This window comes from Microtus ochrogaster, chromosome 1, assembly GCF_000317375.1.
Source record: "Microtus ochrogaster isolate Prairie Vole_2 chromosome 1, MicOch1.0, whole genome shotgun sequence".
In the NCBI taxonomy this organism is placed as follows: domain Eukaryota; kingdom Metazoa; phylum Chordata; class Mammalia; order Rodentia; family Cricetidae; genus Microtus; species Microtus ochrogaster.
Window position 1 is genome coordinate 108,258,466 of NC_022009.1, and position 14,992 is coordinate 108,273,457.

At 36.5% G+C, this 14,992-nt stretch overlaps 1 protein-coding gene and 1 pseudogene across 1 annotated transcript in view; both read left to right on the forward strand.

Annotated features, from left to right (window-relative positions):
- Window positions 1-245: 245 nt before the first annotated feature.
- On the forward strand, window positions 246-7,676 carry LOC101989613 (annotated as a pseudogene).
- A 5,797-nt stretch (window positions 7,677-13,473) lies between these two features.
- The window catches only part of LOC101990466 (arylacetamide deacetylase-like 2), a 20,231-nt gene continuing 18,712 nt past the window's right edge, over window positions 13,474-14,992 (forward strand). The window contains exon 1 of the mRNA XM_005344032.2: window positions 13,474-13,611. Within this exon, the coding sequence (XP_005344089.1) occupies window positions 13,474-13,611 (138 nt within the window). The remainder of the gene's footprint in view (window positions 13,612-14,992) is intronic.

Here is a 14,992-nt window from a genome sequence, read left to right on the forward strand (position 1 = left end):
TATAAAGACATCTGCAGACCATTCAAATTAAATCCTAAAGAATATACTTTCAGTGCCCCCCAGAACTTTCTTCCAAATCCACCATATATAAGGACCCAAAGCAAGTTTCACTCAGTATAGGAAAACAAATAACACTCTGCATCCTGTCCGATCAAAAAGTGAGAAGCAGGATAGCAACATTAAAAAAAAAAAACCAAACCTACAGTGTCAGAGCCTGCTGATGACTCAACTCGGGTCCCTGGAGGATGGCGTAAGGATGGAAGAAGAGGCAGATGAAAGAAACTGAGACAGATACAAAGGGTGGATTCAGGAGGCCGGTTGGTCAATGCCAAGGAGCCCAGAGTTGATTTCAAAGCCTGCTTCTACACGAAGGCAGAGCAAAGCATAAGAGACAGTCAAACAGTATCTAAAACCACAAGGCCATTCTTGTTCCTATCTATCATGAGCCTACTGCTGGCAAACAGTTTGAATTTCTACTTCGATGTGCCCTTGGCCTGGCATCAGCAGTACGCATGAATACTACTAGACAATGTGTTCTTTCTATGGAGCAAAGTGCTCTTTCCCACTGGCTTAATCAGAGCATTCTCACAACCCTCAAGGAGACTGAAGCAAGCCAACTTGAATTCAAATGGCTTATGAGTCAGAATGGACTCCAGATGGGCTCCCATACTACAGAAATTACACAAACTTTTTGAAAGTTAAATGACACACTACCCAATGATAATTAGGTCAAGGGAGAAATCAAGAACGTAATCAATGTTTTAAAATCTTCTCAACAGTATGGCTATAGGTTAGGATCATTTCAGGTTCCCTATCCTCAGCTGCCCCAGGAACTAACTGGGGACCTTTCCTTGGGCACCTGGAAGCCCCTCTAGGTCCGAGTCTCTTCCCAACCCTAAGATGGCTCCCTTAATTAAGATATGTGCTTCCCTGCTCCCCTATCCAACCTTCCTGTAAGGAGTCGGGGGAGGGCGGGAGGAGTGGGAGGCTGGGAGGAGGTGGAAATTTTTTTTTCTCAATAAAAAAAAAAAGAAAAAAAATCTTCTCAACAGTCTTATAAATTGATATGTTGAAGTACCTCTCTTGTGATCCTCCCTTTGTTGGAAGCCTCTCAACAATCTCCTCCTAACATCATACCCTTCTTTTATGAGACACCATGGGTTTAATTAGTTTTGTGCGTGAGTGTTACTTACAGGAAGGATTACTTACAAGAAGGGTAAATTATCAGTATCTAAAAAGCTAGAGAAAGTGACATCACCTCGTACAGAAAACACTGACTGACAGACCCTGGCATGTCCATGATAAAATGCCGATGGGACCCAACTGTGTAGGTGATATAAAGGTAACCAGACTGAGACTTATTTAACTCATTTTTTTCTTTTTGCTTTGAATCTAAACAATTCTGAATAATGTAATCAATGTTGTTTCTGAAGTAAGGATGGCAACTCTGATTTATTTGTATAAATATTGTCTGCATGTATTTGCCTTTGGGATTGTCTAGTGATGTTTTAATACATATTTATTGATTCTTTGAGAATTGTGTACAAGTGTACAATGTACTGCAATCAAATCTATCCTTCAACCCCTCCCCCATCCAAATACTTCCAGAACCAGCTACCCAATCTCCCTCTCAGTTTCACATCTTTAAAAAAATGCTCTGAGTCCATTTAGAGTTGTTTCTATGTGCATGGTTGTAGGCCCATCTGCAGGAGCCAGAGGAACTTCCTAAGAGTCATCCCCTAAAGGAAACTGACTCTCCATTCTCCACTAGCCAATAGCTTCCCTACTGTGGAAGCAGCCTACTGAGCCACTCAGCCCTCCTTACTAGAAAGTTGGCATTCACACTTGTGTGCGGGGAGTCACAGTTGGTGTGAGCTCATGAGTATAAAGGTCCTGTAACGTCCAGTGGACTGGGTGCTAGCAATCCTCCCCAAGTTCAAGTTCAGGGCTTTGCACTCTGCCTCCTCTTTGTGGATGCTTCCTTAGGCCAGGGGAAGGATGCAATATACACACATGGTATTAGCACATCAGTTACTCATGTTTTACATTGTATCTGGATGTCCATTTGGTCTTATGAAAGTTAAACAATTAATATTTACATTTTTATTTAGATAGGTTACATTATTTGAAAACATGGGTCTTATGAAATATGAAGAATTTTTGTCCATAATGGTGAGAATTCAACTGACAAAGTCAATTTCAGATGAAAACGTTTCAGGGATTGACACAGATTTCAGTGACATTCCTGTTTGTATTTGTCAAAAAGGAAGTCTGAAAGACAGAGACCAGCTACCATTTATATTCACGGTTGTGCCTTTTCCTTAGGAAGCTGCAGTAAGTGTATTTTCTAATGTGTGTATTGAATAAATTACATCTAGCCACACTGAACTGAACTTTGTTTGGTCTTTTATGAGCATAATACAGTTTTTTTCTGCAATGATTTCATTTTCCCCCCAAGAATTTAATAGTATTTAGTATGTTTTTGTTTTGATTAATAAAGACCATTTTATGCTTTTTAAGCAAACTGGTTTACATTTATAACTAAAAGGAATTTTGACATTGCTTTCTGCTCAGGTGTTAATCACAGAAATTTAGCCCCATTTTCCACTTCCTTTAAAATGTATAATTAGATTCAGTTCATAGTAAATTTCTATGAGGAAATACCAATGTAAAAAATCTGATATTGCTTATTTTAATGAACATGAAATTTTATTTCTGTTTAGAAAGCAAACAAAGTTTGTTAATGAAATTGCTAAATATGAATGGTTCTATGTAAGAGTTTAAGCCCATGACACTAGAAAAAGCTTATTTTGAAAAATTTACAACACCAAGTACAAATCTCAAAGGGCAACAACAATACTCATGCCAAAGTCATTTCAAGAGTTTCCCAAATAGCATTTCTTCATGTATCATGACTTTGGCCCAAATTTTCAACCTTACACCAAAGATGAGAAATGCACATTACTTTAATACTTATTGGGTGTTATACATATTCAGGAAAGCTTCATCATGAGGGTGAATATATTTCCTGCCAACTCCATGGTGTGGAAATGGATTTGCAGAATCCATATCTGAATACACTAAAAATATTTCTTGGGTGCAGTAAATGTACTGGATGGGCCAGTACTATGGTCATGATCATTCCTTGAAGCAATCAGAATAATAATTTGTGTTTTAAGAAATATCTGACTTACAATCTTAAGAATGTCCTGCTTTTTCCACTGTAATTTAAATCAAATCAACTACATTATCATTTTATACAAGTGTTTAAAATGGTGGATTATGTTGCCCTTACTTTAATAATGGTACATATCTTTAGTTACTTGCAATTATTTACCTTGCTGTATGTTCATATTTTTAAATTTACTTTATTTCAATTTTGCTATTTTTAAAACATTTGGATACCATTTGAAATATAAAAAATTCAAGAGGACCATCTGACTAACATTGTTTATATTGATGTATAAATAATTTAAGAAGTCTAATGGTTTAAAATGATAGAGATAATTAACAAGACCGTCCGCCGGGCGATGGTGGCGCACGCCTTTAATCCCAGCACTCGGGAGACAGAGGCAGGCGGATCTCTGTGAGTTTGAGACCAGCCTGGTCTACAGAGCTAGTTCCAGGACAGGCTCCAAAGCCACAGAGAAACCCTGTCTCGAAAAACAAACAAACAAAAAAAAACAAGACAGTCCAATTGAGGTGTGCTCCTATACCACACACAGCCTCACAGAATAAGAGGTACAATAGTATTTTATCTTAATAATTAACTTACAGTGTTTTACTAAGACCCACTAATATACTTAAATAATTTGAGGATATGCTTTAAAATACAGAAATACTTAAATACTAGTATTAAATAATATTGAATAATTAAATATTATACCAACATTGACTCAAAATCTCAAGTTTGTGACTTGATATTCTACAACTTTATAGAATTCTGACTTAAATAAATTTCTAAGTGAAGATCCCCATGTATATTTGGATATCATGTTTTCTGATTGCACATGTTTCTGGGAACATCATCAATAATCATGAATTGCTTTTGAGTTGCCAGCTTCACTGTGAGCTTGGCAAATCTAGTAAACATTATGAGAGTGAAGAATAATTCTCTCGCCGTCATCCTAACAGAGAACCAGCATCTGAAACCCTTTACACCAGAATCTACTTCTTGTTTTAAAAACAGAAATTTTTAGTGAACTCATGTTTAGTTGATGATATTAAGGGTTCAAAGTAGGGGCACATTTTATTAATACATTTGTTGGTGAAATTGGGAGATCATTTGAATATATAAGTTTAATCATAGTGCATTTTGGGGTGTTTGATGTTTCTTTAAAGCTATAGACTTGCTCCTCAGTATCCATTCCCAGCTGCCCTTGAAGATTGTGTTCTGTGATCAAGTTCTTCCTCCAGGACACAATTCTTACAAAATATGGAATAGATCCTTCGCATTGTATTTCTAGAGACAGTTCTGGGTGTGCATCGGCAGTATCAGCAACTCAAGTGGTATGTTTTTGCTATAGATGTTTGACTCTTCTGCCCTGGTGCTGACACGCGGAGTTCTTCATTGCGCCTGCCTGCCTTTTTCTTTGCCTGCTTCTGTGCATCTCACATCGCCAGCTATCCAGGTACCACAAGCAAACTTTACTTGATGCTTTCCCTACACATTTCTTTGGAATAACTAATGAAATTCCACGAGGTGGTCCACAAGGCAAGTCTAGGAAAAATTCAAGCATTTTAGGATACAGCATTTGATAGCTACTTCTTTGTCAGAGCAAAGCTTTTCGGATTGAGGAGACACTGCTTATTCACCCACTACTGTGCTTTTCCTTCAAGGTGCTGATGGACAGCAAATAAGACAAAGGGTCTTTGTATCTGTAGCCTTTAAAGCTATGCATCATCTTCATGGCAATAACTCCGGTCTTTGCACAAAGTGCATAGGTGACCCCACAAAGGACTGTCAGAAAAAGTTGTGGAAAGCAGATGTTTGTTACAGATGCACTTCTATAGCTGTTCTTCAGGTGTCCACAGTCCTAGATTAATTCAAGCAATGAAAAGATTTTCATAATTGCTATTTTACAAAAGAGCCTGCACTGTAGGTCCTGGTTATCAGAGTGTTTCAGGAATGGTTCGTATGTGATATTCTGGAACAGTCTCAGTGCACTGGGACCCACTATTTGGATTTCTAATAATAAATCACAGTAATTTGAATGCGCAGATATATTCATATTTTGAAATTTTAGTAGCTTTAATACAATGGGTATTGAGAGAAGAGACCCAGTGTCTCAGGTCTGCCCAGGATTAGTAAAACTTGAATTCCAGGTACTGCCTTCTCCCTTAGTTCTTTTCTTTAGGACTACAAGTTTAAACTATCATGTTAATGTACTAGTATTTCTTCCTTCTTCTTTTAATCAAAACTTGTGAAAATTTGAATTGCTGCACAGGCAGCCATTATTCTTTCCTTTTCCCATTAAATGTGATTGATGACTGTCCCTTAATTTCTGTATTTCTTTTTCATGTAAATGTGTATACATGTGCCTGTGAATGCACATGTATGCTGGTTCATGTTCATACGTGTACTCAAGCATGAAGAAATCAATACATTCCTCATTTAGTCTTGATGTCTTTTTTGAAGTGAATTGGTGATTGACCCCTGGGGTGTAGGCATTCTGCTAGGCTAGGGGGATATTGGACTCCAGGAATGAACTTGTTTCTACCATAAACATCTACTGCCTTCCTTGGGTTCCACACCTGCTTGCATGCAGAGGAGCTCTCCCTTGAATCTGCTTAAGTATTGATACAATGTGCCTTGCTGTTTAATCCCTGACCTTTATGACACACTGAATTATTTTTCAGACCAAGAACTTAGATAAGAGTCTCTTAGGAAACTATTCCTTCTTTGAACTTGTAGAACTTTCTATCTGTTGCGTGCGTGCGCGTGTGTGTATTTTAAGGCTAGCCAGTTATTTTACTTACGCTCTGTTAAGATCTAATCCTTTTATTTTACAGCAACCAACCTTTTGATGAGGGCGTGACCTTGAAAGCTCTAGCTCTATCCTGACCTTCCATGGGAAAGGCTGCAGACATAGACAGCTGTAGATAGGGCACTGTCATCAAAGCACAGGTACTGCCGAGGTGATGAACCTTAGCACCCCGCTGTCGTTCTCTTCTGTAGTGTGCAGGAGTAGAAGAAGCCGCAAAGTGAGGAGACCTTTCATTTCTGGTAAAGACAGTGGCTAGGCACAAACCACTCCACACCATTTTGCACATTTTACATTTTATTTATTTATTTATTTTGTTTTTCAAGACAGGGTTTCACTGTAGCTTTGGAGCCTGTCCTGGAACTAGCTCTTGTAGACCAGGCTGGCCTCGAACTCACAGAGATTTCCCCCCCCTCTGCCTCCCAAGTGCTGGGATTAAGGGTATGTGCCACCACTGTCCGGCTTATTTTTTATAAATAATTTTGTGTGTTTTCCCAAAGGTAGGATGCTTGTTTGAATATTTTAATATGTTTAGGTTCCATTTGAATATGACTTATATGTCACTATTTAAATTACTTCTATATGTTGTTTCTGCTCATTCAGGTTGTATGCCTATAACCTGAGCACCTGAAAGGCTGAGACAGGGAACAGTATGTTCTGTAAACAACCTGGCATAGATAAACACACACACACACACCCTCTCTCCCTCTCTCTTTCTCTCTGTGTTTGTCTCTCTCAGGTTCTGTCTCTGTCTCTGTCTCTGTCTCTCTCTCTCTCTCTCTCATACTATATGCCCCAAAACAAAACACTCAAAATTTGAATTTTCAGTAAGTAGTCTGAAACACAGTTCATCCCATCTTCTTCTCTAGGACTCTCCTCATCACGCTTCCGTTTGATTATCCTACTGAACAATTGCATGTGAGCAGGATAGCAGACACCATTTCCTCACTGATGAGGGTGGAATGTCAAATCCCCACATCTCTAAATGAGCAAATGTGAGAAAAATCATTAGTGTTTACATTTTTTTTAAATTTATTTACATTAGGTTATTAAGGAAAGGTTGTGATTCCCTTTGTGTGAAAATCACCGAGTATTATTTCTGCATCCACAGCTCCAGATTAATTCAAAACACAGAGATAAAATTAACCGACAAAGCCGGGTGATGGTGGCGCACGCCTTTAATGCCAGCACTCGGGAGGCAGAGGCAGGAGGATCTCTGTGAGTTCGAGTCGAGGCCAGCCTGGTCTACAAGAGCTAGTTCCAGGATAGGCTCCAAAACTACAGAGAAACCCTGTCTCGAAAAAAACTAAAAAAAAAAAAAATTAACTCACAAGCCCTGTTATACCCTGTACACTACAGTTTATCGGCACCTTCCTGCCATCTCATCGAGAGTGTGAACCTGGTCCCTTTCTACCAAGGGAGGTAGGAGTTAAGCTGTCAAGCTTGTACCTCACTGAAGACACAGCCCTGCCCTAGGCTGGACTGAGAAATGAACACATGTCTGAAGGATCAAGACACATGTTCAAGTTTGTGAACTGGAGTGACATTCTTTCTGAGAAGTACAAAAAGAACCATGTTCACACTAACCCTATTCTTGGAAAATTAAAAGCTTCCTATCTGGTACTTGTGGCTAGCAAGCTGTTCCCTTTGCTAGTCCAAACTATGGATACTCACAGGTATATAGCAGTTTAGGACTAGGGAGGATGACTAATTAAGATAAATTAGCTCAATATTTATCAAAGTGTGTATAATATCTAGATCTATAATGGTTTACTGGATATCAGCTGCTTTACAAAGATGTGGATTGTGGATTGGTCGTCTTAGTCGGTGGTGTACTTCCTCTAGGAAATATTCACCTCCTAAAGGTTTCATGCTCTACCCAAATAGCAGCACCAATTGGGACCAATTAATTATTCAAATACATGAATGTATGAGGGATGATTCTCATTTTACCATAACAAGACTCTATAATATGGGTGAAAAGTATAGTAGATTTTATGAGAATAGAGTAGGTGGAGAAACAGACAATCTTAAAATGAAATGAACAATCTACAAATAAAAGGAAACCGTTAGGATATTTGAAGGTAATATGTGTGCATGATGAGACTATGATCAGCCCAGCTTCAAGCTTTTGATGCCATGCCTTGTCTCCACATAATTATGGACTCTATTTATCCAGAACCCAAAGTTAAAATTGCTCCTTTCCTTCACTAAGTTATTGTTTATCACAATTTTTATCATAGTAACAGCACTTCTACTCCCAGATTGGTTTGCTGTTGTGTTTGTGAAAACTAATCAGCTATATAACAGATATATGAATTTTGGAAACACATCTCTCATGATTTGTTACCTTTAATATTTGCTTTGCTGTTCTCTGAGTCAGTGGAGATGAATCATCCCCATTGGCCTGTCTTTCAAGTCTTCGTGGGCATATTTTTCTAATGAAGCCTGTCTAGAAAATCCCTAACTTTGTGATGCCTTAACATTTTCCTGCTAATAAAATTTTGAGTTGTCAAAAATCAGACGGTTAAGGTATTTTTGCTTTTTTCTGCTTCTAGGTTATATATGCTATTTCTGTAAATTAGGGAATAACAGGACTTGCCTGACTGAATGTGAGGAAGGGCAGGAGTCAAGAAAGCTTGTGTAAATTCTCTGAAGTTTGGAGGAGAGATTGTTGGAAGAACATGCAAGAATTATCTAATAATTAAAAATTGAGTTGTACTTTCCAGTGCGCTTATGTGGGATTGTTTCCTCTGCTTGATTTCAGCCTCCATCTTCTCTTTTTAAATATTATTCCTTTTATTTTTTCTATTCCCTCCAACCCTCCTATATGCCATTCCTGTTCTCTTTCAAATTCATGGCCTCTTTTTTATTTGTTGCTGTTACATACATACATACATACATACATACATACATACACACATATAAACAAACATGCACACATACATACATACCTTGTGGAATATTAATTTAAGATATTATATTCATTTATGTCATGGAATATTTGTTTAATGATGCAATGCTGCATTACATTCTTTTATGTTGCATTTGTTTAACTCTGTGTAGCTGTGTTACTTTGCCTGCCTGAAACACCTGGTTGGTATAATAAAGAGATCAATCACTAGGCAGCAGGGGGATAGGTAGGACTGTCAGACAGAAAGAGTAAACAAAAGAAGAAAAGAAGAGAGACTGAATAAGGGGAAAGGGAGATGCCAGGGGCCAGTCACTCAATCACATAGCCAGACATTGAATAAGAAAGAAAGAAAAGATATACAGAAATAAAAAGGAAAAGACCCAGAGACAAAAGAAAGAATAATTTAAGTAAAGAAAAGCTTGCTAGAAGCAAGACAAGCTCAGGCCAGGAATTAATAAGCAACAAAAAGTCTCTGAGTGATTATTTGGGAGCAGGATGCTAGGCACCCAAGAAGAAAGAGTAAAGAGTAAATAAATAAATGAATGAATGAATGAATACATACATACATACATACATACATACATACATACATAAATAAATAAATAAATAAATAAATCTGAAACCTATATTTTGGTGTCCAATGTGCGGCCATATTTCCATGTGTTACCTGAGAAAGGTTTTCAAAAATGTGGCTATGGTTCCTTTTAAGAGGTTCTGCCAAACACTGGGGTCTTGAACATCCTGTAGAAACAGAAAACTAAGTAAAAAACACTTGCCCTAGTACAGGCACTAGCATTCCAGAGTTGAAGGGTTGAATGCAGCTCTCAGTCACTCATCTCCAACCAGGCTATGATCTTTAGGCTTGGCTCTTATAACCCTAGAAAAAGGCAGAGCCAGCAGCCAAAGCTACTCAGACGTCCTTGCTACACTGCTTAGCAGTTTAAAGGCTAAAAGATATACAGCAAAAGAGGTGCAGATGGAAAAAAACCTCTAAATAGGTTACACTGTGTTTAACAATATATACAGACTTAAGAGAAAGAATAGAGATAATCAAAGAAAAAATTGCTAAAAATAAAAAATCTTTAAAGAGAGAGTAAGAGTAATATAAAAGAAAACAGTCATGTAAGATGGGAAATACATAAGTAGTCTGGATTCTGTATTATATTGTGTTGATGTTGAATTTTTTTGGTTGCTGATAAATAATGACAAGTGCAGAAGGACATGGATTGACAGAGGGACAGATGAAATAAACCAGCCTAGGTATTTTAAGAATGCCTTAACTTTAAAATGAAACTCAAAAAATGCATTGCTTTGGGGAAGAGGTTTTACATTTGATTTCCCAGGAGACAAGAGGCTATGGATTCCTTCAGGGTTGATACGGATCATGTTTGAGCAGGAAAGACCTCTTGAATCTTGACACGCATATATCAACAAAGGCTACAACTGGTCTTCCCAGAATATGACCATTTTCTCAATTTTCTCAGAAACCCCTAAAAATACCTTCTCCCACAGACAACAGTAAACAGTCTGGAGAACGTGATGCCCACATTTCCAAGAGATGGAGTGGGTAGTCTTTGGTTATTTGGTGGGTTATGAATCTTTGTTATCATTTAGGGGAATATAGGAATATAGGATAAAAAGGCAACTGTTAATCTCAGACATTTTCTTTTGGCATGCATTTTGGTGTATTGATACAAATTTAAGGTTAATTTTGTTGCAACATACTGTATATATGTTTCTAGTCCTGTTTAATGTATTGTAACTATGAAGCTAATTTAAAATTTAAGGTAAAGTTCTGGTTTTTGAAAGCTATTATTATAAACTATTTAGGATAATCAAGAAACACGGGTCAGTAATTAGTCATTTGTAACAATCAGATATGTTTGGTATGTTTTTAAGATCAAACAGAGATATATTTTAGGTAGATAAATGATCTTCAAACACTTCAAAAATCTATAGAATATGAAATTTAAAATATTTCACTAATTTAGAGATTTTTATGACAAGGAGACACATCTACTCCTGGCAGCATCAATTTATTTCATAAAAGGATGGAGGGCATCAAAGAAAATCCACATAGAATTTGCTTTCAGTGAGGCAATGCTAGCCAGGTAGGCAAGAAATTGCTTATGCCTTGACTGTTTGAAAGTATGTTATACAGACTGTACAGGCAAGACAGAAAAAAAGATTTGCACTTCACCAAGAAAAGGCAGGGCAGTCCTTGGAGATTCCCGTTTCACAAAGGAGTCTCCTTTACATTCTGTAGGACACAGAGGAAAGCAACTGATGACCTTTGTCAATACGTGTGACTGTCCTTCCCTTCAGATTTCCTGGTTCACTGAAAAGTCTGCCAGATATTCTTGGCCTGTAGGTCAAAGATGAGTGCTTCAGTGTTGCCAAGCAGCTTATGTGATTGTCCAGGCAGCCAGATAGCTCTGTTGTTAGGTTATATTACACCATCCTTCTGCGATCTTTGATGGAGTTAAAAGCTAAATAATTAGAGTTGTAGTTTTCTTTAGTTATGATAGAAAATAAGTTAGATATAAAATGTTAAAATCACTAAGATGAGATAGATAATAGAATATTCTCTCTGAATTTGCTAAATATAAATGGGCAGAATATTGTAAATGTAATTGTTCCTTGATAGATATTTTTGCTGTATTTAGTTTTACTATATTAAAGTTTAAAATTTTGGCTTCAATTTAAATGAAAAGGGAGAAATAGTGGGGAATATTAATTTAAAATGTGTTACATTTGCTTATGTTGTGGAATATTTGTTTAATGATGCAAAGATGTGCTGCAATATTTTATGCTGCATTTGTTTAACTCTGTGAAGCTGTGTTACTTTGTCAGCCTAAAGCACCTAATTGGTCTAATAAAGAGCTGAACAACCAATAACTAGGCATAAATACTCCAAAATGCATAATTATACCCTGCTCTGCTTGGCATATTCTATCCAGGAGCCATATATTTATTCACAAATGCTTGGGAAGAATGACTTTTTCTGATTTTTTTGGTAGTGTTTATCTTTCAGGCTTTATAGCAGGTAGGGGGAAAATGGTCTACAAAGAGATATGAATGACTTAGTCTGATTTTGTTGTAACCTGTGCTGAAAACCAGGACTTCTAGCATCTGGTCCAGGTCATTTTGTTTTAGCCATGTTTAAGCATAGTATAATTTTTAATAAGGTATTCCAATAACAATTAAGTCAGTCCAAATTGCACAATTTAAGACATTTACACTGAGATTCCTTACAAAGTACACCAGGTTTCTTTCACAAGAATGGGAAATGTTGTCTCAGAGATACTGCCCATGATTTAGTGTTTAGAAAGCTTGTGTTAAGGTAAACATAGTACTGATGGGTGTTAAGACTGGCCTGATCTCAAGATAACATAGGAGTCACTTAGGCTGTTGTAAAATACAAGTGACATCATTCATAAGGGTGGGGTTTATGGTCTGTAAATGATGCTCCAGGTTTAGGGAGAAAGGACTTAAGGAAAAACTAATTCTGGAAAATACAGACAGAGTCTATCTCATCAAACAGTAATGGATCACCAAATTGTAAGAATACACCATTCCTAGCATTCCAGCGAGAGAGGTAAGCTGTGTGTTTAATTTTCCTGGTTTCTCCAGTACCTATCTATTTGTACAAGGCATTTTTGTCTTGTACATATTTTTTTTCTGGTAGATGTGAAAACAGGATTGGGAAGCATAGCAAAGAACAACATGGAACAATTAATCATGCCACTAACAGTTTCTGCCTCAAATTTCTTGTAGTAACTCGGAAGTGGCTTCAAGTAAGAAATTCATTCTGTGATAACATGCATAGACAACACTTAGAACAATGAAAAGAAAAGCAAGGAAATTTCATAAAAGAACAGATATATGTCAGGTTTATTCAAATATTTATTTCTTACTTAATACAAACATAATACTATGTTGCAACAAATCTTTGTTTAATGTAATATAATATTCTCATGATTATGCAAGTAGCTATATGAATTCCCAAGGTTTAACTTCAATGTGTGATTAATATTGCCCAGATATTTCTTCATTAAGTGAATTATTTATATAATTTTGACCAGCATTTAGTTTCTTGCCTTCTAGTGCTCTCCTAGTGCTTACTTGACATAGTAGGTTTTATTTTTTTTTTTTTAAATAATCTGTGCTATAGGCTTTAGCCTTTGGGTTGATTAAATGTTACTCATAAATTATTTTTAAATTCTTGTCACTCCTTTTGTTAAAATGACGCCAAAAAGTGGATTTTAATCTTTCCTGTGCTGTGAGTCTCACTAACATGTGTTTTACTGATGTGAAAGAAATTGATCTTCTCATGATGGTTTTACTCTTGACCCAATTTTCAATAGATAATTTATGGTGCCTTGTGTTACACAAAGAAGCACAGATGCATTACCTGTTACAACAGTGGCCTGATTTTAGAACTGAATAGTAAATGAGTTGCTTTATTGCCGTGTTGTCTGGAAGACTTGGCCTGCTACCTTTGTCTTACTGTTTAGCGATTTATATATGAGGTAGCAATTTGACTATAAGCAGAGAGAGGTTTCGAGTTTTATCATGGGGAATAAAATGCTGCTCTTTGGATTATCTTGCATCCTTCTTGCTTATTATACTTATATACCCATACCAGAAAACCTTGAAGAACCCTGGAAAGTGAGACTCATAGATATTTTAACGAAAATAACAGCGCTTACGGTAATATATTTTTCCTGGGAAATTGGGAGGCCTTGTTACAAATATATAAAAATGAAGTGTCATTGCATCAGTAGTTTGAAAGAGACTTTGCTTTTTTTTAATGCTTTACCTACTAAATAATATTATAGTTAAGATTTTACTTTATTGCTAACATGATTTATTGTCTAATGAAGACACACAATGCTTGTAAATGTTACTTCTAAAGGTAAGTGTATACTGACAGCAAAAATAACCAATATTTCTAAAAGAATTTTTGAGTAATTGTTCAGATACTTGAATACAATTGATGCTTTTCAGAATGGCTCATACATTTTCTTAAACTCACATGTATAAATAATTCATATCATAAAGTTTTGAATTATTTTTAGCCTTCTATTGTTTTCGTATCTTTTTTTTTTCGTTTTTAGGCAGTTCTTAAGCTTCCTGTACTCAAAATTGTACACTCTAGTGCCAAAAGAAGTTTATATTTATCTTACATCATCAATTTTAAGTGTGCTAAAAATTAGCTAAATGGTGATGATTATTTCATTGCAGGTTTATATAAGTGCTGTGTTAATATTAAAATAAAGTATCATCTACTCTGCTGGAGAAGAATGGCATTCTTCTTATGCTAGACAACTGTTCTGTTTTCATGCAAGTTTCTGTGATAACATACCCTGGTAAAAAGCCAGGTGAGAGTCCACAACAAAGAATACAGGCCATTATTTCAGGACAATCAGGGTGCTATGGTATTGATGTGCCATCACTTTAACAATCAAGACAGGAGATAAATAAATGCATGCATGATTATATTTAGCTAGCTATCAGGGTCCTACCTGGGAAACAAAGCCGCCTACCTTAAGGCTGTGTATTATCATATCAATTAATGTTATCAAGACATTTTCCCCATAAACATGCTTACCAGCTAACATGATCTAGAAAGTTCCTTGAGGAGACCCTCCTAAGATGATCTTGGTTGTATGAAACTGACAGTCAAACTAATCATTACAATAACTGACACATTTTCTTCCGAGTCCAAAATTAGTTGAGTTATCCTGGTTTGGGCTTCTTAATGCCTCATGTTGTTGACTGACCAGTGGGGAAGTGAGGGTGGACAAGTGCCATTTTATAAATGATTATGACATCATCCCTGACTAGTACATATATTACTGGTTAGTCCTGGAGTAGTACAACCATCACTAGTTCGTATATCACCAAAGCGACTCAATACTTATCGTCTATCAATATAAATGTATTTTGAAAGCAAAGAATTGTAAAAATTTGCCTTTGTGTCCTCAAATGTAACATAGAATTATGAAATATATAAATATAGATGAAAAGGCTGAAAGATACACAGTAAAAGGAAGTCTAGACAGAAGAACATCTAAACATGTTTTTTTTT